At 58.3% G+C, this 24330-nt stretch overlaps 2 protein-coding genes across 5 annotated transcripts; one reads left to right on the plus strand and one right to left on the minus strand.

Moving 5' to 3' along the window:
* Window positions 1-2606: 2606 nt before the first annotated feature.
* Window positions 2607-10809, minus strand: LOC102560849 (zinc finger protein 271). The gene is made up of 5 exons (XM_059728150.1): window positions 9864-10809; window positions 8737-8894; window positions 8115-8241; window positions 6569-6676; window positions 2607-5461 (listed from the first exon to the last, which is right to left on the minus strand). Exons 1-5 carry the CDS (start codon window positions 9958-9960, stop codon window positions 3234-3236), a joined length of 2718 nt encoding a protein of 905 aa, XP_059584133.1. The 5' UTR covers window positions 9961-10809; the 3' UTR covers window positions 2607-3233.
* A 145-nt stretch (window positions 10810-10954) lies between these two features.
* LOC109282185 (zinc finger protein 883-like) lies at window positions 10955-21166 on the plus strand. 4 transcript variants are annotated; one of them, XM_059728134.1, is made up of 5 exons: window positions 10955-11423; window positions 12394-12650; window positions 14273-14399; window positions 15708-15824; window positions 18285-21166. In XM_059728134.1, exons 1-5 carry the CDS (start codon window positions 10967-10969, stop codon window positions 20279-20281), a joined length of 2955 nt encoding a protein of 984 aa, XP_059584117.1. In that variant the 5' UTR covers window positions 10955-10966; the 3' UTR covers window positions 20282-21166. The 4 variants fall into 4 exon arrangements, with proteins under 4 accessions (XP_059584117.1, XP_059584124.1, XP_059584121.1 ...); XM_059728141.1 differs by having other exon boundaries at window positions 11354-11423; window positions 12447-12650; XM_059728138.1 differs by lacking the exon at window positions 10955-11423 and adding an exon at window positions 11683-11942 and having other exon boundaries at window positions 12447-12650.
* The last annotated feature ends 3164 nt before the right edge of the window (window positions 21167-24330 follow it).

A 24330-nucleotide genomic window follows, 5' to 3' on the forward strand; every position in this document is an offset into this window, starting at 1 on the left:
GTGCTACCACCACCAAGTCTCCTCCCTCCCAGACATTTCATCCTGGGGCTTCATGAACTCCCAAATCCATGGCAGGCATCCTACATGCACGCCCCCCAGCCTGGAGGTCATGGGGTTCAGATGCCCCCAAGTCTCGCTTGCCCTTAGCCAAAAGGCGGAAGGTGCAAGCTAGAGAGAAATCACCCACCTGCATGAAATAATGTATGTAACCCAGAGCCTCCCATCTGGAGGCTGTAGCAGACTCTCGTAGGGGGGCCTGCCCAGTGGGCAAAGGACAGGTCTCCACCCTGAACCCTCCTGAACATCTAGTCCTTCTCTGGGCCTCTGCTCCCCATATTTGCAGACTGTTTCCCTCCACAATTTGTTTCAATGGTCTATAGGTTTTGTCCATTCCCTCCGCTTCTCCCCCAGTTTCTTATCTGCCACCTGTAGAAGCTGAAATCTCCCAGAAACACACTGGGTTTGGATGTTGGGGAGGTCATGGCAAGCTTACTCAGTGCCCTATAACAGGCTTCCCTTTCTGATGGCTCCAATGCATTTGTTACCAAAAGCTGTCCCCGTAAAATCCTCCTGCTCACCATCTCCACTGCCTTTCAAATTTTAATCTATGGCTCCCGTGCCAGAACCACCACCCCAGATGCCAGTGGGGTGGAGAGAGGGCTCCGCACATGGAGAAAGTCAGCAACAAACCCGACACGTATACTTAGACTTCAGGAAGGCCTTCGATACGGTATCCCACCCCATACTGGTGAACAAGTTAAGAGGCTGTGATGTGGATGACTGCACAGTCCGGTGGGTGGCGAATTGGCTAGAGGGTCGCACCAAAAGAGTCGTGGTAGATGGGTCGGTCTCGACCTGGAAGGGTGTGGGCAGTGGGGTCCCGCAGGGCTCGGTCCTTGGACCGATACTCTTTAATGTCTTCATCAGCGACTTGGACGAGGGAGTCAAATGTACTCTGTCCAAGTTTGCAGATGACACAAAGCTATGGGGAGAAGTGGACACGCCGGAGGGCAGGGAACGGCTGCAGGCAGACCTGGATAGGTTGGACAAGTGGGCAGAAAACAACAGGATGCAGTTCAACAAGGAGAAATGCAAAGTGCTGCACCTAGGGAGGAAAAATGTCCAGCACACCTACAGCCTAGGGAATGACCTGCTGGGTGGCACAGAGGTGGAAAGGGATCTTGGAGTCCTAGTGGACTCCAAGATGAACATGAGTCGGCAGTGTGACGAAGCCATCAGAAAAGCCAATGGCACTTTATCGTGCATCAGCAGATGCATGACGAATAGGTCCAAGGAGGTGATACTTCCCCTCTATCGGGCGCTGGTCAGACCGCAGTTGGAGTACTGCGTGCAATTCTGGGCGCCACACTTCAAAAAGGATGCGGAGAACCTGGAGAGGGTCCAGAGAAGGGCCACTCGTATGGTCAAGGGCCTGCAGACCAAGCCCTACAAGCAGAGACTAGAGAAACTGGACCTTTTCAGCCTCCGCAAGAGAAGGTTGAGAGGCGACCTTGTGGCTGCCCATAAGTTCATCACGGGGGCACAGAAGGGAATTGGTGAGTATTTATTCACCAAGGCGCCCCCGGGGGTTACAAGAAACAATGGCCACAAGCTAGCAGAGAGCAGATTTAGATTGGACATTAGGAAGAACTTCTTCACAGTTCGAGTGGCCAAGGTCTGGAATGGGCTCCCAAGGAAGGTGGTGCTCTCCCCTACCCTGGGGGTCTTCAAGAGGAGGTTAGATGAGTATCTAGCTGGGGTCATCTAGACCCAGCACTCTTTCCTGCTTATGCAGGGGGTCGGACTCGATGATCTATTGAGGTCCCTTCCGACCCTAACATCTATGAATCTATGAATGTATGACACAGGTCACGTGGGATGTCAAACAGGGTTCTAAATAACCACCTCCAACTTCACTTGCTCAGCAGCCCTTTGGGTCTCTGCAAACTGAACCAAAGGGAGAGGAATTAAAAGGAAAGATCTACTGTAGTTATCCCTCCTGGTGGGAATGCCATCATCCATTAGCAATTTCACCCCAATATGGCTGGGGTCATGGGGGAAATTGGAGGTTTGACCTCATCAGCAGGTTCCCAGCTGGACTTTCCCACGTTCACAGTTTCTTGCTGGAGCTGCAGTGGGAGAGAAGCAGCCATTTGGCCTTTCTTTTTGCAGAAGGGAGGCTGGAAACATCCCTATACAGTGCCTGATCCTCATTTTGGTTAGTGGAGGCCTTGGTGGACTTCGGTGCCTCCCTGTGCTCCTATTCAACCCTGCTCAGGGTCCTGAACACAAGTGTTTATGCATCTACTAGCCAACTGCCCATCAGGAATTGGGTGGGGGAGGTGGGGAGACGGAGCCCCATGCCACCCCCCACCCTGTCCGGGCCTGCTCCCCCTTTACCTCCTGCTGCTTGGGATCCAGGGCTGCTCCCCACCTCTGTGGCAGGGGGGAGGGGAGGAATGGGCCCAGACCAACCCCTGCATTATGCTAGATCCTCTGGAAAGGGAAGGGGCTAGGAAATCACAGAGATCTGACATGGAAACAGGTTCTGGGCCCTGCTCTGTTTCCATCTCACAGCTTGGGAGAGCATGCAGAGCAATACCATGTTCAGTTCTGGGTCTTTATTGGCAGAGATTGCATTTTGGAGAATGCACTGAAGGGAAAGAGGGCAGGGGGAGCTGCAGGCACCCAGAGGTGGAGAGGGGTCATGTGGTGGTGAGGACAGGTGAAGTCAGGTGGAGGGCTGGGAATACTTCTCTAGCCATAAATGTCCTCCTTGCTGCACGTCAAGAGCCTCACATAGAGGAATCCTGGGACCAGGAGGGAGGATGAGGCTGGGAGACAGCCAAGGACAGTCCCTGGGTGTCACTTGGAGCCAGCTGTCCTGGGCAGGGCACCCTATGGTGAAGGCACTTCTTCTCTGCCTGGCAGCACTGGCTGATCTAGAGGATGATGGGAAGACACAGGCAGCAAGGCTGACACAAAGATCATGTCCTCACAAATTCCCCCAGCATCTGTGCTGGCGTCTGCTGGAGGTGTGTCCTCTTAGCCCCAAGCTAACGTTGCGGGCCAGGCCCTGCATCCTTGGGGTTCTGCATCTACAAGGGATGAAGGCTGGGTGACCTCTTTCTGCGCTCCACCATGAGCCACCTTTCAACACAGCCACTGCAGGGTAATGAGTAGGTAGACATCCCCAAGCCCTTCCTTCATTGCTGGCAGGATTATGGATGCTCCTAGGTGTGCATGTGCCGGTGCTGGTCCAGGCTGGAGGAGTGCCTGAAGCTCTTGCCACACACACAACACTGATGTGGCTTCTCCCCGGTGTGGACACGCTGGTGCTGGGCCCAATTGGAGGAGTAGGTGAAACTCTTCCCACACTCAGAGCATTTGTACGGCTTGTCTCTTGTGTGGACACGTTGGTGCTGGGCCATGGAGTTGGATCTGGTGAAGTTCTTGCCACACACAGAGCACTGATACGGCTTTTCCTCCAGGTTGATACACTGGTGGCGGGCTAGGTAGGAAGAGCGAGTAAAGCTCTTCCTGCACACTGAGCACTGATGTGGCTTCTCCCCTGTGTGGACGCGCTGGTGCTGGGCCAAATTGGAGGAGCAGGTGAACCTCTTCCCACACTCAGAGCATTGATAGGGCTTCTCTCCTGTGTGGACACGTTGGTGCTCGGCCATGGAGTTGGATCGGGTGAATCTCTTCCCACACACAGAGCACTGATGAGGCTTCTCCCCTGTGTGGACATGCTGGTGCTGGGCCAGATTGGAGGAGCAGGTGAATCTCTTCCCACACACCGAGCACTGATGTGGCTTCTCCCCTGTGTGGACGCGCTGGTGCTGGGCCATGTAGCTGGATGTGGTGAACCTCTTCCCACACACACAGCACTGATGTGGCTTCTCCCCTGTGTGGACACGCTCATGCTGGGCCATGCAACTGGATCTGGTGAAGCTCTTCCCACACACCGAGCACTGATGCGGCTTCTCCCCTGTGTGGATGCGCTGGTGCTGGGCCATGTAGCTGGATGTGGTGAATCTCTTCCCACACACAGGGCACTGATGTGGCTTCTCCCCTGTGTGGACGTGTCGGTGCTGGGCCATGGAGCTGGATCTGGTGAAGCTCTTCCCACACACCGAGCACTGATGTGGCTTCTCCCCTGTGTGGACGTGTCGGTGCTGGGCCATGGAGCTAGATCTGGTGAAGCTCTTCCCACACTCAGAGCACTGATGTGGCTTCTCCCCTGTGTGGACAAGCTGGTGCCGGGCCGCAGAACTGGATGTGGTGAAGATCTTCCCACATAAAGAGCATTGATGTGGCTGGTCCCCTGTATGGATGTGTTGGTGGTGAGCCAAGGTGGAGGAGTAGATGAACCTTTTCCCACACTGAGAGCACTGATGAGGGTTGTCCCCTGTGTGGACACACTGGTGCTGGGCCATGGAGCCACATGCGGTGAATCTCTTCCCGCACACAGAGCATTTATATGGAGTCTCCCGTATGTGCAAGTGCCTGTGCCTGGCCAGGTTGGAGGAGGAGGTAAAGCTCTTCCCGCACACTGAGCACTGATGTGGCTTCTCCCCGGTGTGCATGCACCTGTGTCTGGCCAGGTCGGAGGGATGCCTGAAACTCTTTCCACACTCGATGCAGCGGTGCGGCTGCTGCCTGCTCAGCCCACACTGGTGTTGTGACAGGTCTTGCTGGCTGGCAAAGCTCTGCTGGCATTTGTTGCAGCGGTGCGTCTTCCTCCCCAAATGCATGTGCCGGTGCTGAGCCAGGGAGGAAAAATGGGTGAAGGTCTTACCACACAGGACACAGCGGTACTGGCATTTCTCCTTGTGCATGGGCTGGTGCTTGGCCAAGCCTGAGCTGCACACAAAGCCCTTCCCACATTTGCTGAAGCAGTGCAGGGGCTCTCCACAATGGACCTTTTGGTGAGCAGTCAGGGCTGAGAGGGAGGTAAATCTCTCCCCACACTCGGTGCATACATGGAGCTGCTCCCCAGCCTGTCCTATCGTGTGCAAAGCAAGGAGCGAGGGGCAATTAAAGGTTTTCCTGTTCTCAGGGCAGGGCTGGGCTCTCATCTGAGGTTTGGCAGTGAGCTCCTGCTTCCCTCTGAGGCCCTCCGCACTGCCTTGGTTCGGATGCGGGCTCTCTCTCCACTGCAACTTTGCCTTATGGCTCTTCAGCGCTCTCAGCTCCACAAAGTCTTCCTTGCACCCAGGGCTCTTTCTGGCTTCTGGCCTTTCTCCTCTCTTACGCTGAACTGGAGATGCTACCTGGCCCACTGCTGCAATCTCCTTCTGCTCTGGGGCCCTCCCCTCACTCTGGGGCCATCGGTCCTCCTCAGGTCTCAGGGCATCCATCTCACCACAACTGCGTGGGCGAGTCCTTGGGTGCTCCAGGTTTGCAGGCCCTTCCTCTGGCAGCTGCTGCTCACCTCTGCAAGGCAGCCAGGCACCTCCTGCGGGGAAAAGAGAAACTCCACATTAGTCCCTGCCTTGCTGGAAAGGCCTCAGGCTCTAACAGGCTGAGAACATTGTTGACTCCAAGATGAACATGAGTCGTCAACGTGACGAAACGATCAGTAAATCCAACTGCACTTTATCGCGCATTAACAGGTGCGTCACAAACAGGTCCAAGGAGGTTATACTTCCCCTGTACGCGGCATTGGTCAGGCCACAGCTGGAGTACTGCGTCCAGTTTTGGGCGCTGTACTTCAAGAGGGATGTGGATCCAGAGGAGTATGGATCCATCCACCCGTATGGATCCAGCCAGGCCCTACGAGGAGAGATTGAGGGACCTGGATCCCTTCAGCCTCTGCAAGAAAAAGCTGAGAGGGGATCTTGTGGCCATCTACAAATTCAGCAAGGAATTGGAGATGCTCCATCTCAGGCCCTGTGATGCTCGGGGCCCCAGAGATGAAACAGAAAGGGGGAGAGCCTGGTGCAAACCACGAGGGATTCATTTGCCCCCCACAATGTGAAATCTTGGGAATCCCACCTACCCCGTGGAGCCATTTCACGTAGCTTGAGACCAGGATTCAACACTGTCGGTGTTCCCGGTCAATCTGACAAAGAAAAACCAGGGACATCCCCGGCCTCTTCCCTATGTGGCAATAACAGCTGCTAGGAGCTTCTGCCAGCCATGCGGATTTCCATGGGGGACTGCAAATCCCAGCATGCCGTGGGAGAGGGTGATGTACAGGTGTGGCTACCTTTGGCTGAGAAATCACCTCTTATAGTGCTGAATGAGGGTATTCCTGAATGAATATTGAAGGTCATAGCATCCCAAGGAAACCAGATCTCATCTGTGCCTAAGGATCAAGATGACAAACTCACACGTCCCCTAACAGCTCTACCAAGGGGGAGCACAAAGGAAAAACACTCCCCATAGCTTTCACTTTCGGGGAGCGGGAACAACACCTGCCTGCACACGTCGCAGCATGAGCTATGTGGGGTCAGCCCCTGCGAGGGCAGCACCGGGCAGCTCTGCAGTTTCCAACCCCCGACACTCGGGGCACGGGGCATTGCTGGGAGGGGAGCCAGGGGACGGGGTAGGCACAACTCACCTGCAGCCAGGTCCTCCCACCGTGAGCTTTCCTCGTTAGCACAGCCCCAGAGCTCCCCCTGTCCTTGCTGGAGCCGGCAGATTAAGTCAGGGGTGGGACCTCGGTATCCTGTTTGGGGCAGGAGTTAAAGAGTGTTAATGACTGGGCACTGCATGCAGAAAAACCAACCAGGATGCAATCAACTCATGAGTCCTCCTGGGGCCTTGAAGGAAAAGTGAGGGTGGTTATATAGGGTGAAAGGGGAAGCCTTCAATACATGATGGTCTGTGTCACCTGGGCAGTGGAGGGATAGTCGTAGGAAACAAAACACCAACCACACTGAGGTACAAACAGGTATGAGACTAAGTCACCAGGGACAGGGGTGGAGACGCAGTGATCTGTGCTGGACTACAAGGCAGGAAGATCAAGCTTTTACTATTTTCAAGGAACCAAAATTGAGACACTGGGCACACTTGTGGATAGATGACACTTCTCTCAGTGCAAATCCAAGGAAAGGAGTAGCAATGAGTTTCTTCTCACTGACGGTTTAACAGCAGGACTCGGGGCGGTGAAAACAATTCAGGGTGATGGCCAACCATGAAATCTTACTTCTGGCAGAGAGGTTATTCATCATCACCAGGGCACAGGAAAGGATGATTTTGCAATCGCTGTACTTGCAACTAAAGAAACATCCCATCCAATGGGGCTTTATCCCAGCAGGGGAGACGAGTGCACGGGTTGGAAAATACTGCAGGTTAAGAGCAAAGTTCCTGGACGTCAGGGATGTGGACTAAGGAAGACAGGAGGAGACACATTTCACATCAAGTAGAAATGGTCTATATTGTCTTTGCTGAGCTAGTGAAAGCACTGGAGCCCTTCCCAAAGGAAATCTTTTGAGGGAAAAGGAGAGAAAAGAAAGCACCAAAAAAGCAAATTGCCCTTGTAAAAGGAATGTCCCTGTATTAGAGAGTCCCTGGAAAGGAAAAAGGGTTTTCCCTTGACCCTACACCTAGCCCAATCCTTCATATCACACGGATTGGCATCAGATAGGCAGTGGGATTTTAAATGGAGGACAGGAAAACGTCAGAGAATATCAGAGTGAGCCTGAGAGCACCGGTCTCCAAAGAACCCAGTGAAGCCAGAGTCCAAGGTCTGTGGAGCTGAGGATGTTAGGAAGGATGTGGGCAGATGCTTGCACAGGACACGCTAGGCGAGAGAGGGAGGAAATCAGTGCAAATCCCAGGAACAGCTGGCAGTGGATTTGTCGGCACAATGAAGTGGAGGTGACATGAAGACGCTGGGAAGGCAAAGGGAGGCCAAGAAACTGCTGCACAGGGAAGCGCCAGGAGTCACACGAATGGGGGAGACTCAGGGGACGGCGGCTGGACGAAAGGAAGGAGGAGATATCAGTGTGAAACGTGGGAGAGGCCTGATCCCCCACAGAGCAGTGGGGAGGATGTGGGGTTCAACCCCCGGCCATGAGGATGAGACAGGTGAAAAACAGGGAGAAGACAATGAACTTCAGAGCTCACATGGCCGCAGGGAGAAGCCAGGAGCAGAGCCTTACCCAGGGAAACGAGGGCTTGGTAATTCCTCAGCATCTGGTCCCGGTAAAGCTCCTTGCCTTCATCGTCCAGCAGCTCCCACTCCTCCCGCGTGAAATACACTGCCACGGCCTCGAACACCGCCGGGAGCTGTGGGCAGAAGCGTTGCACCATCGGTGTCTCCTGGGCCAGATGCTCCCAGCCCCGCGGCCCTGTCTGCAATCACTCGGCACTACAGCTGTGTCCCAGCTGGGCCCTGACAGGCAGGGGTGTAAAACTCCCTGTTATTCAGCAGATGTGGGACGTGGATGCAGCCGTGGACACAGGAGTTCATGTGTTTGCCCTGGCCCAGCTCATGCCCTGCTATTTCCTTGCTCCGTGGAGGCAGCCCAGGCAGCACGGTTCGAGGGTTCGAGGCCTGGCCCCATGGACTCTGCTTGGGCCTTCCCGTGCCAGCACCCCTGCACATCAGCACCTGGCAGCGAGCTCCGGCTCGTGCGAGCTTGGTGCGTCTGCACCTCCGTCACCAGAGGTTTGTCGCTCTCCACGTCTCTCCGCTCCCCCAACTCTTCCCTGCGCCCCTGGCTGCTCCGGGCTCTGCCCCAGCTGCGCTCCCCCCCCAGCTGCCCCTGGGGCCCTGCTCACCTCCAGGCTCTCCCTCGCCTGCCCCTTCTGCCCTGGGCCCGGCTCCGGGGGCAGGCAGCCCCTCTCTCCCAGGCTCCCTGGCCAAGTCCTCTGCAGCTCCAGGTGCACGGGCCCTTCCTCACCAGCCTGCTGGTCGGCTCTGCTCAGGGTCCCGCCACCTGCGCGGGGCAAGAGCGGGCGCCGGTCAGCCCTGGCGCTGCGGCCGGGGACAGCCCTGCTGGGCTCCTGCCCTGGCCGGGCACCAAGGCAGCCACAGGCCTCAGCGCAGGGGACGTGGGGGAGAAGGACGACACTGAGCCCCACGGCTCTTGGTAGCGGACCTCCACAGGCATGGACTGGGGATGAGCCCCCAGGACTCTGTCCCAGCGCGGGGTGGGATCACAGCACCGCAGCAGAGACATCGCTCCCAGGGACAGGAGCTGCAGGGACCCTGGGGCTGCGTCACATCCAGCTTGTACGGGCAGGGGATGGGACATGCACGGGCAGTGGCATGGACAGGGCGGCCAGGGCCACAGGGAGGACGGGAACAGCCGACCTGTCGCAGCTCGGACCCACCAGACGTCCTGGCAGACACTCCTCCACGGACGCACGGTGCTGCTGCAAAGGGTCGAGCCACCGCTCGCTCCCAGCCCGGGCAAGGGCCTGCTCTGGGGCACCAGCCTGAGGGGCTTTCGTCTGCCCACGGCTCCCAGGTCTCTGCTCCGGGCAGTCAGCAGCAGCACAGAGGCCTGGTATGAGCTGGACTGGACCCGGCAGACGTCCCTGGGGAATCTCATGTCCCAACACCCGCCCCAGCCCTGCGCGGACATACAGCACTGCCGGGGCACGAGAAAGGGGGCGGGGGGCACTGACGGTGGGAACATGGATTAGACCCTTGATTGTTCCCGTGGCAGCATGACGAGTGCCCGGGACAAAGCCTCCGTGCCAGGGGCTGCACACACGCCGGGAGAAAGAGCAGAGCCAGCCTGGGAGCTGCCACCACAGATCACAGCTCTGGGCCACCCGGCCACGGGCTTACAAGTACCGCAGCCCTGTCACAGCCGAGGCACACTCGAGCTGCTCCCCCCGCATGTGGGACAGCCCCTGAGACCCCCAGACCCCTGCCCTGGCCTGCGTCTGCCCCGTACCTGACTGCTGCTCGCGCGGGGGCTCCTCTCCGGGGACACGAGGTGGCTTGTCCCGAGCCCCTGGGGCATCCCGCTGTCCTCCCTCCTCCAGAGCCATGTCCGCGCCACGGGCCTTCGGCTGCTGCAGCCGGGACTCGGCCGGTCCCTGCAGCGCCCCGCGGGGCTGCGCCGCGTGTGAGCACGTCTCCTGCGCCGTCACGCTGCCTGGACCGGGGACCAGATCCACGTGTCACTGGGGGCTGCGCGGGGGAGACGGGCTGGGGGGGAACAGCCCCCAGGTGCGTGGAGGTGGGGACGGCAGCATGGGGGATCAGGGGAAAACACTGCACCGTGGGGCCTCTCGCCTGCTGCTTGCCCCAGCTGGCACCTCTGGGCCAAGGCCTGGCTATGGCACAGGTCTCCACGCTGCGTCCCCACTCCCAGCTCTGCATCTCCTGGGTCAGGACAGCCACCAACTGCTCCAGCACCCCCAGCCCAAAGACCTGCTCCATGCTGGGGCCACCCCGCGCTGGCAGAGCTCCCGCCAGCCGTGCCACCCTCCTGCAGCCCCCGGCCTCCTGGCAGCGGGCTCTGGCACCAGGTCTCTGGGGTGGGACCTCGTCCCCAAGGGCAGCTGTGTGGTGTCGGGGGCAGCTTGGCTCCACCTCCTGCCCCGGCTCCTCCAGGGCTGTTGCTTTCCCTGCCCTCGGGGATGCCCCTGGTCCTGGTGTGCTTGTCACCAGGCCTGTCCTGCCCCCTCCGCTCCTGCCTGGAGACCTTGGGGGTCCTGCTCCTGCATCTCCACCTCCGGCTTCACCTGTGACGGGAGACCCCAGACCAGGACCCCGGGGCCCTGGCTCTGCCCTGCCCGACGCCCCCAATTGCCCCTTGCTCAGAGCAGCCTCGGGGTGTCCTCGCCTCCCCCCCACGACACAGGCTGCAGGGTCTGGGCTGGCTCCAGCTGCCCCCTCGCAGCCTCACGCCCTCCCCCGGGGCCAGAGCCCCTTCCCCGGCGCCCCCTGCTCCGCGGGAGCTGCGGCCCCTGCAAGGACCGTGTTTCGTGTCCCCAGTGCAAGCTGCCACATCACTTCCCCACCCCCGGGGATCATCCATCCAAGGAGCACATGCAGCCCCCCTGCCCGGCTCCACTGCCAGCTCCCGGGGGTCTCCCATTTGCACCGCACTGGTGCATTGCGGACATCCACCCACTGCATCCCCGCCCCCCGGTGCCCCAGACCCCCCAGCCCGTGCCCCGCACTCCCGACCTGCAGCCCGCGTTCAAGTCTCGCGAGAAAAAAGAAAAGCAGGTCTGCCTTGAGAAACAAGCCCGACCCATTTCACAGCGGGGGGAGTCGGGGCTGGTGGGGGGCGCGGCACCCCGGCACGGCGGGGGAAGAGCGCAGCCCCGCAGGCGGGGGGCGCGGGGCTGCCTTGGTGCAGCAGCGGGGTCTGGAGGGAGGAGGGGGAGGCTGCAGGGGGAGCCCCCCCGGGTGCAGGGGGCATTGCTGGCGGGGGGGTCCTTTGGCAACCCTTGCATCCCGGCTCGTGCGACCCGCGGCCCGGGCAGACGCAGCCCCGCAGGTGGGAGGCGGTGCCGCGCAGGGATCGGGCCCGCGGGAGGTCGGGGTTTGCCCGGGGGCAGCGCAGGGACCGCCCCGTTGGGGCCCGCAGCCAATCACCGCCCGTGGGGGGGGGGATGCGGAGTGCAGGTGGTGCGGGGAGCGCACGCGGGGCAGGTCGGTGCAATGGGGGGTCGGGGCAGGGCGGGCTGCCCGGGGGAGGGCAGGGCCTGGGGGCGATGGGGCAGGGGAAGGGGCTCTGGCCCCTGGATGAGGGCAGTGGGGGTCCTCCAGGGTGAGAGGCTGGGAGGGGGCAGCAGCGGGGGTCCCTGGAGCCAGCCGGGTCCCTGCGGCCTGTGTCGGGGCTGGAGGGCGGCGAGGACACCCCGAGGCTGCTCTGAGCGGGGGGCGGTCGGGCAAGGGCAGGGCAGAGGGACATGGTCTCCCCACACAGGTGAAGCCGGAAGAGGACCCTGGAGGTCCCCAGGCAGGACGGGAAGGAACAGGACGGTCTGGGTTATCACCGAGGCCCAGATCAGGTGTGAGCATCCCGAGGGGGCCTGCACCAGGGCAGGGAAAGCAGCAGCCCTGGGAGCAGGCGGGCCAGCGCCAGGAGAGCCGGGGCAGCGGGAGACTCCAGCCCCCTCTGAGGCCGAGCTGCCCCCGACTCCACACAGCTGCCCCCGGGACGACCTGCCTACCCCAGAGACCCACACCTGTGGGGCTGTTTCTGCAGCTCTGCCAGGGCTGGGCCGCAGCACCCAGCAGGGAGCAGGTCCTGGGGCTGGGGGTGCCGGAGCACTTTGTGGCCATCCTGGCCCAGGAGATACGGAGCTGGGAGTGGGGACGCGGCGTGGAGACCGGCACCGGGTCCGTGGCCTGGCCCAGGGGTGTCAGCTGGGGCAGGCAGCAGGCGAGAAGACCCAGGGTGCAGCGTTTCCCCCGATCCCGCGTGCTGCCGTCCCCATCTCCATGCATCTGTTCCCCCCCAGCCCGTCTCCCCCGCGCAGCCCCCAGTGACACGTGGATCTGGTCCCCGGTCCAGGCAGCGTGGCGGCGCAGGAGACGTGCTCACACACGGTGCAGCCCCGCGGGGCGCTGCAGGGACCGGCCGAGTCCCGGCTGCAGCAGCCGAAGGCCCGTGGCGCGGACATGGCTCTGGAGGAGGGAGGACAGCGGGACGCCCCAGGGGCTCGGGACAAGCCACCTCGTGTCCCCAGAGAGGAGCCCCCGCCCGAGCAGCAGTCAGGTATGGGGCGGCCGCAGGCCAGGGCAGGGGCTGGGGGTCTCAGGGGCTGTCCCGCGTGCGGGGCGAGCGGCCCAAGCGTGTGCCCCAGCTGCGACAGGGCTGCGGTACTTGTAAGCCCGTGGCCGGGTGGCCCAGAGCTGTGATCTGTGGTGGCAGCTCCCAGGCTGGCCCTGCTCTTTCTCCAGGCGTGTGTGCAGCCCCCGGCACGGAGGCTTTGTCCCGGGCGCTCGTCGTGCTGCCACGGGAACAATCAAGGGTCTAATCCATGTTCCCACCGTCAGTGCCCCCCGCCCCCTTTCTCGTGCCCCGGCAGTGCTGTATGTCCGCGCAGGGCTGGGGCGGGTGTTGGGACATGAGATTCCCCAGGGACGTCTGCCGGGTCCAGTCCAGCTCACGCCAGGCCTCTGTGCTGCTGCCGACCGCCCGGAGCAGAGACCTGGGAGCCGTGGGCAGACGAAAGCCCCTCAGGCTGGTGCCCCAGAGCAGGCCCTTGCCCGGGCTGGGAGCGAGCGGTGGCTCGACCCTTTGCAGCAGCACCGTGCGTCCGTGGAGGAGTCTCTGCCAGGACGTCTGGTGGGTCCGAGTTGTGACAGATCGGCTGTTCCTGCCCTCCCCGTGCCCCTGGCCGCCGTGTCCATGCCACTGCCCGTGCATGTCCCGACCCCTGCCCGTACAAGCTGGATGTGACGCAGCCCCAAGGTCGCTGCAGCTCCTCTCCCTGGGAGCGATGTCCCTGCCGGCTCTGCCCTGCTGTGATCCCACCCCGCGCTGGGACAGAGTCCCCGGGCCTCGTCCCCAGTCCGTGCCTCTGGAGGTCCGCTAGCAAGAGCCGTGGGGCTCGGAGTCGTCCTTCTGCCCCGTGTCCCCCGCGCCGAAGCCTGTGGTTGCCTTGGAGCCAGGCCAGGGCAGGAGCCCAGCAGGGCTGTCCCCGGCCGCAGCGCCAGGGCTGACCGGCGCCCACTCTTGCCCCGCGCAGGTGGCGGGACCCTGAGCAGAGCCGAGCAGCAGGCTGGTGAGGAAGGGCCCGTGCGCCTGGAGCTGCAGAGGACTTGGCCAGGGAGCCTGGGAGAGAGGGGCTGCCTGCCCCCGGAGCCGGGCCCAGGGCAGAAGGGGCAGGCAAGGGAGAGCCTGGAGGTGAGCAGGGCCCCAGGGGCAGCTGGGGGGGGAGCGCAGCTGGGGCAGAGCCCGGAGCAGCCAGGGGCGCAGGGAAGAGTCGGGGGAGCGGAGAGACGTGGAGAGCGACAAACCTCTGGTGACGGAGGTGCAGACGCACCAAGCTGGCATGAGCCGGAGCTCGCTGCCAGGTGCTGATGTGCAGGGGTGCTGGCACGGGAAGGCCCAAGCAGAGTCCGTGGGGCCAGGCCTCGAACCCTCAAACGGTGCTGCCTGGGCTGCCTCCACGGAGCAAGGAAATAGCAGGGCATGAGCTGGGCCAGGGCAGACACATGAACTCCTGTGTGCACGGCTGCATCCACATCCTCTCAGTGATTCAGAGTTTTACACCCCTGCCTGTCAGGGCCCAGCTGGGACACAGCTGTAGTGCCGAGTGATTGCAGACAGGGCTGCGGGGCTGGGAGCAGCTGGCCCAGGAGACACTGATGGTGCAACGCTTGTGCCCGCAGCTCCCGGCGGTGTTCGAGGCCGTGGCAGTGTATTTCACGCGGGAGGAGTGGGAGCTGCTGGACGATGAAAGCAAGGAGCTTTACCGGGACCAGATGCTGAGGAATTACCAAGCCCTCGTTTCCCTGGGTAAGGCTCTGCTCCTGGCTTCTCCCTGTTTTTCAACAGACTTATGGCTGGGGGTTGAAATTCAGGTCCTTCCCACTGCTTAGCGGGTGAAGAAGCCTCTCACATTTTATATCGATATATCCAAAATTCAAAGTCTTACCAAATGCCTTGTCCCTGTAAAATCCTCCCGCTCACCATCTCCACTCCCTTTCCAATTCTACTCTATGGGTGCTGTGGCACAGCCACTCCCCAGATGCCCTACTTGCACTAGTGCGAGGCCACCGTGAAGGTCCCCAGGTCCACCTCTCCTCAAAGCAAGTGTAATCTTCTCCCCGGTATACCACACTCCTGGAGGCATGCATGTACCTGTACTAGTGCCAGGAACTCCTCTGCTCGTGCCCACTTTCCTGTGCCTAGAGTACTCTTGACACCGACCCGTGCAAGGACCAATGTGACCACCAGCAACTGTTTTGCAAAGGGGCACTTCATCATTTTCCCTTCGTGCTTTCCTTTCCCTCCCCTGAGGGCTGTCGTGATGACACCTCCTTGCATCCTTGGCCTGAACTTTCTGGTTGGCGGTCCTCTACAGAGGAAGTCTCTGTGTCCTCCTGCCCCGTGTCTGATCCTCCAGTTCTCTGCCTTTTCGTATTTTTCTACTCCTCCGCCTTTCTTGTGTTTTTCAGTCCTCCGTTTTTCTTTTCTGCACTTTCAGCCAGGTGCCCTATCCCCTCGTTTTTCCTATTCTTCCACGATACCTCACCTCTCTCCCTACTCTTGGGAGTACTAATCTCCCCTTGTTCCACTTCATCCTACTTCTCTTCCTTCAACAACCCCATTGACAAGGACCCCCCAAAATTTCTCCACTGCCACCTTGACACACTACCACGAGTCCTACAGTAAAACTTTCAGTGAGAAGAGACTCCTTTCCGCTCCTTTGCCTGGAATTACACTGCTAAGAGAAGTGTTACCCAGCCAGAGGGTAATGTCTCTCCATCTTGGTACCTTGAAAATAATAAAAGCTTTGTCTTTCTTCCTTGTAGTACAGCGCGGATCACTGCGTCTGTCCCTGGAGACTGTTGTTTCACAGCCTTTTATATCTCCAAGTTTTTGGTGCTTTTTTTTTCCCTAGGATCATCCCTCCACTACCTAGGGTGCGCAGACCATCATCTATTGAAGGCTTCTCCCTGCACTGCCTTCTCTTTCACCCTATATAACCACCCTCCCTTTTCCTTCAAGGCCCAGGAGAATCCATGAGTTGATTGCATCCCAGTTGGTTTTTCTGCATGCAGTGCTCGGTCACAAACCCTCTTTAACTCCTGCCCCAAACAGGATACCGAGGTCCCACCCCTGACTTAATCTGCCAGCTCCAGCAAGGCCAGGGGGAGCTCGGGGGCTGTGCTGGGCAGGAGCCCGGGGAAAGCTCACGGCGGGAGGACCTGGCTGCAGGTGAGTTGTGGCGATCCCGGCCCCCGGCTCCTCTCTCAGCAATGCTCCTTGCCCCGAGTGTCGGGGGTTGGAAACTGCAGAGCTGCCCGGTGCTGCCCTCGCAGGGGCTGACCCCACATAGCTCATGCTGCGACGTGTGCAGGCACGTGTTGTTCCCACTCCCCGAAAGTGAAAGCTATGGAGACAAACAACTGCACGTTTGTTGTCTTGTTCTTCAGGCACAGATCTGGTTTCCCTGGGATATCAGGACCTTTGATTTCCATCCTCAGTCAGCAATGTATTTCATAGACATTCAGGCTGGAAGGGACCTTGGAGGATCTTTGAGTCCAGCCCCCGCCCCAGGGGCAGGAAGTCAGCTGGGGTCAAAGGATCCCAGCAAGATAAACATCCAAATGTCTCCTCAAGGAGTCCAGAGTCGGTGCTTGCAGCACTTCTGGAGCGAGCCTATTCCAGACCTTGGGGCTCAGACAGTAAAGAAGTTTTTCCTTATGTCCAGCCTAAAACAGTCCTGGAAGAGTTTGTGACTGCTGGACCTTGTCTGGGTGCTCTGGTGAACAGGCGTCCCCCAGATTGGTGGCTCGTGTTCATCTTGTGGTCAGTCATGACCCCCAAGTCTCTTTGGGCCGCGGTGCTAGCGATGCTGAGCCTATAAACGTGCTGCAGGGCTTTTTTTCCAAGGTGCAGCACCTTGCATTTCTCAGTATTGAATATCATCAGGTTTGTGTCTGCCCACTTACTAAGCTTATCCAAGTCAGCCTGGATCACCGGTCTGTCCTCAGGTGTGGATGCTGTACCCCAAAGTTTAGTGTCACCGGCAAACTTGGCCAGTCTGCTTCTGACACCAGTGTCTGCATCATTCATGAAGATGTTAAAGAGAACAGGTCCCCTTGGGGGATCCCACTGGTCACGGCGCACCACAATGATTCACTTCCATCGACTACCGCTCTCTGGGTCTGGCCTCGGAGCCAATTCTCCACCCATTAGACTGTGATGTAGCCGAGGCTACAGTTGGCTGATTTTTCCTTGAGGTGATCATGGGACACCAGATCCAAAGCTTTTTTAAAGTCCAGATATATGATGTCAGTCTCTTCTCCCTTGTCCAGGTGATACATCACCTGGTCATAGAAAGAGATGAGATTGGTCAAGCAAGACCTACCCATGACAAACCCGTGCTGGCTGTCCCATCAGCCAGCTCGTCAAGAATGGTCTCTTTGATCATTTTTTCCAGAATTTTTCCTGGCATTGAGGTCAAGCTGATTGGCCTGTAGTTCCCTGGATCTACTTTTGTCCCTTTCTTGAAGATGGGCACCACATTGGCCTTCTTCCACTCTTCAGGTACTTCACCTGAGTACCACGAGTGTTCAGATATCTTTGCCCGTGGCTGGGGTATCACGCCTGCCAGCTCCTTGAGTGCTCCGGGGTGCAGTCTGTCAGGACCCGCTGACTTGGAAGTGTCCAGCCTCTCAAGGTGTTTCTTTACATGGTCTACACCGATGTACGAGTTGATTGCTGAGCCCAAAGTAGCCACACCTGTACACCACCCTGTCCCAGGGCATGATGGGATTTGCAATCCCCCATGGAAATCTGCATGGTTGGCAGAAGCTCTGTGCAGCCAGTATTGGTGGATCAGAGAAAGCCTGGGGCTGTCCCTGGTTTCTCCTGGTCCAAATGACCGGGAACACCAGAAGTGTTGAATACTGCTCTTAGGCTACGTGAAATGGCTCCATTGTGGGGGTGGGATTTCCAAGCTTTCACGTTGTGGTGGGGGAAGTTTGCACCAGACTCTCCCCCTTGCAGTTTCATCTTTTGGGGCCTGAGTGTCACAGGGCCTGAGACTCGGCAGAGTCCACATGCAGGTGATGCCAAGGGCTATCCTGGTGCAGACTCCAGTGACGTGGAGGTCACCTGGGACGTGTCAGCAGAGGACCCCTCCATGGCTCATTCCCTGCCCCAGACCTTTCCCTGCAAGCAGGCAGGAAGCACAGCCCTGCTGCTTTCCCAAAAGTGAGCCCTCTCTTTAAGTCCTGTCCTCCCAAAACATTTCTTGTATGAATGAGGGTTGAAACCCACTGGCTTTTTCTACCTAACTAACAAGAGCAGCCTTCATGTGAAGCATTGAAGCAGGTGGGCCAGTGCACACCTGTACGACAAACCCCCAAATCCAGCATGAGGCTGTTCACCCTTGTATCCAGATGCTGCTCTCAGCACTGCAGAGATTGAGGCGAGCGCTGGAGAGCAGTCTCACCAATGCCCTTCGGCATCTGGAGCATGTCCGCACAGTCAGGTGGGGGGCTCGGCATCATCTCCCCCTGGACCCACCAGTGCTGTGGGACAGAGCAGCCCTTAGAGAGCATCTTTCTTCCTTTAAGCAGACGCCTCTGGTCTGCTCCTGCACCCGTTAGAGCATGAAGTGATTCCAGCAATGCAGTGACTAACATGGAGTTTCTCCTCCCCCCGCAGCAGGTGCCTGGCTGCCTTCCCGAGCTGAGCAGCAGACTTCTGCAAACCTGGAGCCCCCACAGACTTGCCCAGGGAGTCAGGCTGAGATGGATGCCCTGAGACCTGAGGATGCCCAGTGGCACCAGAGTGAGGGGAGGCCCCAAAAGCAGAAGGAGCCCTGCCCCCAGCACAGGAAAACCTTAAACTGCCCTAGGGCTTTGCACAAGATGAGGCAGTCTGGGGAGAAGCCCCACGTGTGCGCAGAGTGCGGGAAGAGCTTCCCCTGTCTCTTGACCCTGAGCACTCACCGCAGGGTGCATTGTGGAGCGCCCACCCACCGCTTCACCCAGCGTGGGAAGAGCCTGGTGTGCAGCTCGGGTCTGGTCAAGCACCAACCTGTGCAGGGGGACAAGCATCAGTACCGCTGTGTCCCGTGTGGTAGGACCTTCAGCCATTTTTCCTCCCTGGCTCAGCACTGGCGCGTCCATTTGGGCAGGAAGATGCACCGCTGCACCAAGTGCAGGAAGAGCTTTGCCACCCGGCAAGACCTGTCCCAGCACCAGTGTGTGCAGAGCGGGCAGCAGCCACACCACTGCACCGAGTGTGGAAAGAGCTTCAGGCAGCCCTCCAACCTGGCCAGGCACCAGCGCATGCATACAGGGGAGAAGCCACATCAGTGCTCGGTGTGCGGGAAGAGATTCACCAGATCCAGGTCCATGGCCGAGCACCACCGTATCCACACAGGGGAGAAGCCGCATCAGTGCTCGGTGTGTGGGAAGAGATTCAGGAGTTCTGGCCGTATGGCCCGACACCAGGTCAGCCACACCGGGGAGAAGCCACATCAGTGCCCCAAGTGTGGGAAGAGCTTCGCCCAGTCTAGGTCCCTGGCCATGCACCACCGTCTCCACACAGGGGAGAAGCCACATCAGTGCTCGGTGTGTGGGAAGAGATTCACTCAGTCTAGCCACCTGGCCCAGCACCACCGTATCCACGGAGGGGAGAAGCCGTATCAATGCTCGGTGTGTGGGAAGAGCTTCACCAGATCCAGCTCTATGGCCCGGCACCAGCGTGTCCACACAGGGGAGAAGCCATATCAGTGCTCTGAGTGTGGGACGAGATTCACCCGATCCAGCTCCCTGGCCAAACACCAGCGTGTCCACACAGGGGAGAAGCCACATCGGTGCTCTGAGTGTGGGACGAGATTCACCCGATCCAGCTCTCTGGCCAAACACCAGCGTGTCCACACAGGGGAGAAGCCACATCGGTGTTCGGTGTGTGGGAAGAGCTTCACCAGATCCAGCTCCCTGGCCAAACACCAGCGTGTCCACACAGGGGAGAAGCCACATCGGTGCTCGGTGTGTGGGAAGAGCTTCACCAGATCCAGCTCCCTGGCCAAACACCAGCATGTCCACACAGGGGAGAAGCCATATCAGTGCTTGGTGTGTGGGAAGAGCTTCACCAGATCCAGCTCCCTGGCCAAACACCAGCATGTCCACACAGGGGAGAAGCCACATCGGTGCTCGGTGTGTGGGAAGAGCTTCACCCGATCCAGCTCCCTGGCCAAACACCAGCGGGTCCACACAGGGGAGAAGCCACATCGGTGCTCGGTGTGTGGGAAGAGCTTCACCAGATCCAGCTCCCTGGCCAAACACCAGCGTGTCCACACAGGGGAGAAGCCACATCGGTGCTCGGTGTGTGGGACGAGATTCACCCGATCCAGCTCCCTGGCCAAACACCAGCACGTCCACACAGGGGAAAAGCCATATCATTGCTCTGAGTGTGGGACGAGATTCACTCGATCCAGCTCCCTGTCTAAACACCAGCGCGTCCACACAGGGGAGAAGCCACATCAGTGCTTGTTGTGTGGGAAGAGCTTCACCAGATCCAGCTCCCTGTCCCAGCACCAGCGCATCCACACAAGGGAGAAGCCGCATCACTGCTCTGAGTGTGGAAGGAGCTTCAGGCACTCCTCCAGCCTGGTCCTGCACCAGCGCATCCACACTCAGGAGCATCCATAATTCTCCTAGCAATGCAGGATGGACTTGTGGATGCTGACCTGCTTAGTCCTCTCCAGTGGCTGCATTCAGGCAATCAGACTCATGCTGCTGTATTGCAGAAAGCGGTCACCCAGCCTTCGGCCCGTGTAGACATAGAGCTAGGACTAGGGTCCAAGATCAAAGATAATAAAAAGTCCTTTTTCAAATATATAGGGAGGATGAAGAAGGCACCAGGAAATGTGGGGCCCCTGCAAGATGCACTGGGCAATCTGGTGGTTGCGCCAGAGGAGAAGGCAGACCTCTTTAACAAATTCTTCACCTCCGTTTTCTTGTGCAGGGACCGGGACTCCCCCACCGTGCTTCAAGACGGACTCAAGGGGAACGCCTCCAGACCTAAGGTTGAGGAAGACCAGGTTAGAGTGCTTCTGGAGGGGCTGGACGTGTTCAAGTCAGCAGGTCCAGATGCTCTCCACCCCAGGGTGTTGAGGGAGCTAGCAGGGGTTATTGCAGGGCCCTTGGCATGGCTTTACGAGCGCTCGTGGTGCTCGGGCCAGGTGCCAGATGACTGGAAGATAGCCAATGTGGTCCCCATCTTTAAAAAAGGGAGGAGGGAGGACCCGGGCAACTATAGACCCATCAGTCTTACCTCAATCTTGGGGAAACTCTTTGAGAAGATCATCTAGGAGCACATCTGTGATGGGCCGGCATCGGGGATGATGCTCAAGGGCAACCAGCACGGTTTCATTGGGGGCAGGTCCTGTCAGACCAACCTGATTGCCTTTTACGATCAGGTCACAAAAGCATTGGATGCAGGTGTCGCCGTGGATGTAGTCTTTCTGGACTTCAGCAAGGCCTTTGACACTGTCAACCACCCCATCCTCATTAAAAAACTAGGCGACTGTGGGATCGATGCCTACACGGTCAGATGGATTGCGAATGGGCTGAAGGGTCGTACTCAGAGGGTGGTGGTGGACGGGTCATATTCGACCTGGGGGGAAGTGGGCAGCGGAGTCCCCCAGGGCTCGGTCCTTGGGCCCGCACTGTTCAATTTCTTTATCAGCGATTTGGACGATGGGGTGAAAAGCAACCTGTTCAAATTTGCTGATGATACCAAAATTTGGGGTGAGGTGGGCACGCTAGTAGGGAGGGAAAGACTGCAGCAAGACCTGGATAGGTTGCAGGGGTGGGCTAACAAAAACAGGATGCGTTTCAATACGGACAAGTGCAGGGTGCTGCACTTGGACAGTAGTAACCAGCAGCACACTTATAAGATGGGAAACTCCCCTCTTGAGAGCACGGAGGCAGAAAGGGATCTTGGAGTCATCATTGGCTCCAAGATGAACATGGGCCGACAATGCGAAGTCACAGTCGGCAGGGCTAACCGGACCCTATCGTGCATCCACAGGTGTATCTCAGGTTGGGCCAAGGAGGTGATCCTCCCCCTCTACGCAGCGCTGGTCAGGCCGCAGGTGGAGTACTGTGTCCAGTTCTGGGCACCGCACTTCAGGAGGGATGTGGACAGCATGGAGAGGGGCCAGAGGAGGCCACCCACATGGTCAGGGGGCAGCAGGGCTGGCCCTACAGTGGGAGGTTATGGGACCTGAACCTGTTCAGCCTTCACAAGAGAAGGCTGAGGGGGGACCTGGTGACCATCTATAAACTTATTAGGGGGGACCAAAAGTGTTTGGGGGGAGACCTTGTTTCCCCTAGCGCCCCCCGGGATAACAAGGAATAACAGCCACAAGTTGTTGGAGAGTCGGTTTAGATTAGACATCCGTAAGAACTACTTCATGGTTAGGGTGGCTAGGATCTGGAACCAACTTCCAAGGGAAGTGGTGCTGGCTCCTACCCTGGGGGTCTTTAAGAAGCGGCTTGATGCCTACCTGGCTGGGGTCACTTGAGCCCAGTTTTCTTCCTGCCCAGGCAGGGGGTCAGACTTGGAGATCTACAAGGTCCCTTCCGACCCGACTTCTGTGATTCAATGATTCTATGAGATGCAGGACCCCAAGGACCCAGAGTCTGCCCCCATGGTTTGCTTGGTGGGGAGGGGCTAGGATGAAACACCACTAGACGCCAGCACAGATGCTGGGGGAACCTGCAATGAGCTGGTTGTTGTGTCCGCCTTGGAGCCTGTGCCTTCCCCCTTATTGTCTAAAAGCAGCTAGTGCTCCTTGACACAATAGGGTGCCCTCCCCAAGACTCCTGGCTTGAAATGACACCTGGAGACTGTCCTTGGCTATCTCCCAGCTTCGTCCTCCCTTCTGGCCCCAGGGTTCCTGGATTAGAGGCTTTTGGTGTGCAGCAAGGAGGACGTTTATGGCTGAGAATTCATCCCCCGGCCTCCACCTTGACTTTCCCTGTCCTCACCACCACCTGACCCCTCCTGCACTGCTGGGTGCCTGCAGCTCCCCCTCTCCTCCTTCCCTTCTTTGCATTCACTGTAATACAGTCTCTGCTAATAAAGTCCCAGAACTGAACATGGTATCCCTGTGGTTGGTCACTGTGCTCTCCCGAGCTGTGAGGTGGGAACAGAGCAGGACCCAGACCTTTTTCCCAGGTCAGATCTTTCTGTGATTTCCCAGGTCCTTCCCTTTCCATACCCTCTTCTGCCTCTATTCTCTCGGGCATGCAGGATCCCAAAGGATCTGTCTCACAGTCCTCTAACTGTCTCTGATCTTGCTGCAGCTGCACTTTCTGGATAACACTTTGCCTTGCCATAACCTGCACTTGTAACCTACACCTTACAGACTTCACAGAAAACACACAAGACTGCTCTTGTAACCATCCATGAAAGACTGTAATCCTTCCCAAGGACCCTGGAGTCAAAGGACCCTGTTCGTTCACACAGCCTTTCCAGCAGAGAGATTACTTTCTCTGCTCTCTAGCTTCCTATTGCAAACACGACAGGAAGTTCTTACTTAATCCCAAGTGGATGACCACCCCGTCAGAGACCCGGTACCAGAGCTCGTGCTGCCAGGAGGGCGAGGGGCTGCAGGAGGTTGGCACGTCTGGCAGGAGCTGTGCCTGCGCTGGTTGGGACCCAGAGCCCAGGAGGGAGCAGGTCCTGGAGCTGATGGTGTCTTCTACAGAGGAAGGCTCCCCATCCTCCTGCCACATGTCTGATCCTGATAGTTACAGTGATAAATGTTATCTATCTAACTGTTTATCCTGTCACCACTTCATGACTAAAATGAAGTGTGTAGCCACGATCCCCCCATCTGGAGGCTGTAGTAGACTCATAGGGGAGCCTGCCCATCAGGCAAAGAATGGGTTTCAACCCTCAGGGACATCCCTTCCTCCTCGGGGCTTTTCCCCGTATTTGCAGACTGTTTTCCTTCACAATCTGGTTCAACAGTGGAGGTTTTGTCCATTCCCTCCACTTCTTCCCCCATTTCTTATCTCCCGGGATAAGACAGTTGAAATCTCCCCAAAACCTCCTGGGTTTGGACCTTGGGGAGCTCACTGAAAGCTTACTCAATGCCCCATAGTGGCTTCCCTTTCTGACAGGTCCTATATGCTTGTTACCAAAAACTCCCTGTAAAATCCTCCTGCTCACCATCTCCACCGCCTTTCCAATTCTAATCTATGGCTCCCATGCCAGGACCACCGCCCCAGATGCTCTATTTGCATTAGTGCCAGACTACTGTGAAGGTCCCCCAGTATACCACGTGGAGATGCAGTGATCTGTGATGTACTTACAAGCCAGAAAGATCAAGATTTTACTACTTTCAACGTACCAAAATTGAGAGACACTGGGCACACTTCTGGCCAGATAACACTTCTCTTATCAGTGTAATTCCAGGCAAACGTGTGGCAATGAGTTTGTTCTCACTAAAGGTTTACCGTCAGGCCTTGGGGCAGTGGAGAGAGTCCAGGACGATGGCTGACGATGAAACCTTTTTTCTGGGAGAGGGGGTAATTCATGACAATAAAAGATGACTTTATAATAACTCTAGTTGCTGCTAAGGCAACATCTCACCCAATGGGAGAATCATCCCTGCGTGTGTGGGTTGGCAAATATTGCAGGGTTGAAAAGAAAGTTTCTGGAAGTCATGGCTAGGGAACATATT

Source organism: Alligator mississippiensis, chromosome 1, assembly GCF_030867095.1.
Source record: "Alligator mississippiensis isolate rAllMis1 chromosome 1, rAllMis1, whole genome shotgun sequence".
NCBI classification, from domain to species: Eukaryota; Metazoa; Chordata; order Crocodylia; family Alligatoridae; genus Alligator; species Alligator mississippiensis.

What these genes read in the sequence shown, in the direction of transcription:
- LOC102560849 (XM_059728150.1), bottom strand. Translation starts at nt 9,960, where the DNA reads ATGGCTCTGGAGGAGGGAGGACAGCGGGATGCCCCAGGGGCTCGGGAC. An exon ending in CCCGCGCGAGCAGCAGTCAG is followed by an intron (nt 8,895 to 9,863) that starts GTACGGGGCAGA and finishes TGCCCCGCGCAG; the next exon opens with GTGGCGGGACCCTGAGCAGA. An exon ending in CCAAGCCCTCGTTTCCCTGG is followed by an intron (nt 6,677 to 8,114) that starts GTAAGGCTCTGC and finishes TGCCCCAAACAG; the next exon opens with GATACCGAGGTCCCACCCCT.
- LOC109282185 (XM_059728134.1), top strand. Translation starts at nt 10,967, where the DNA reads ATGCAGCCCCCCTGCCCGGCTCCACTGCCAGCTCCCGGGGGTCTCCCA. An exon ending in CCAAGCCCTCGTTTCCCTGG is followed by an intron (nt 14,400 to 15,707) that starts GTAAGGCTCTGC and finishes TGCCCCAAACAG; the next exon opens with GATACCGAGGTCCCACCCCT. An exon ending in GCGGGAGGACCTGGCTGCAG is followed by an intron (nt 15,825 to 18,284) that starts GTGAGTTGTGGC and finishes CTCCCCCCGCAG; the next exon opens with CAGGTGCCTGGCTGCCTTCC.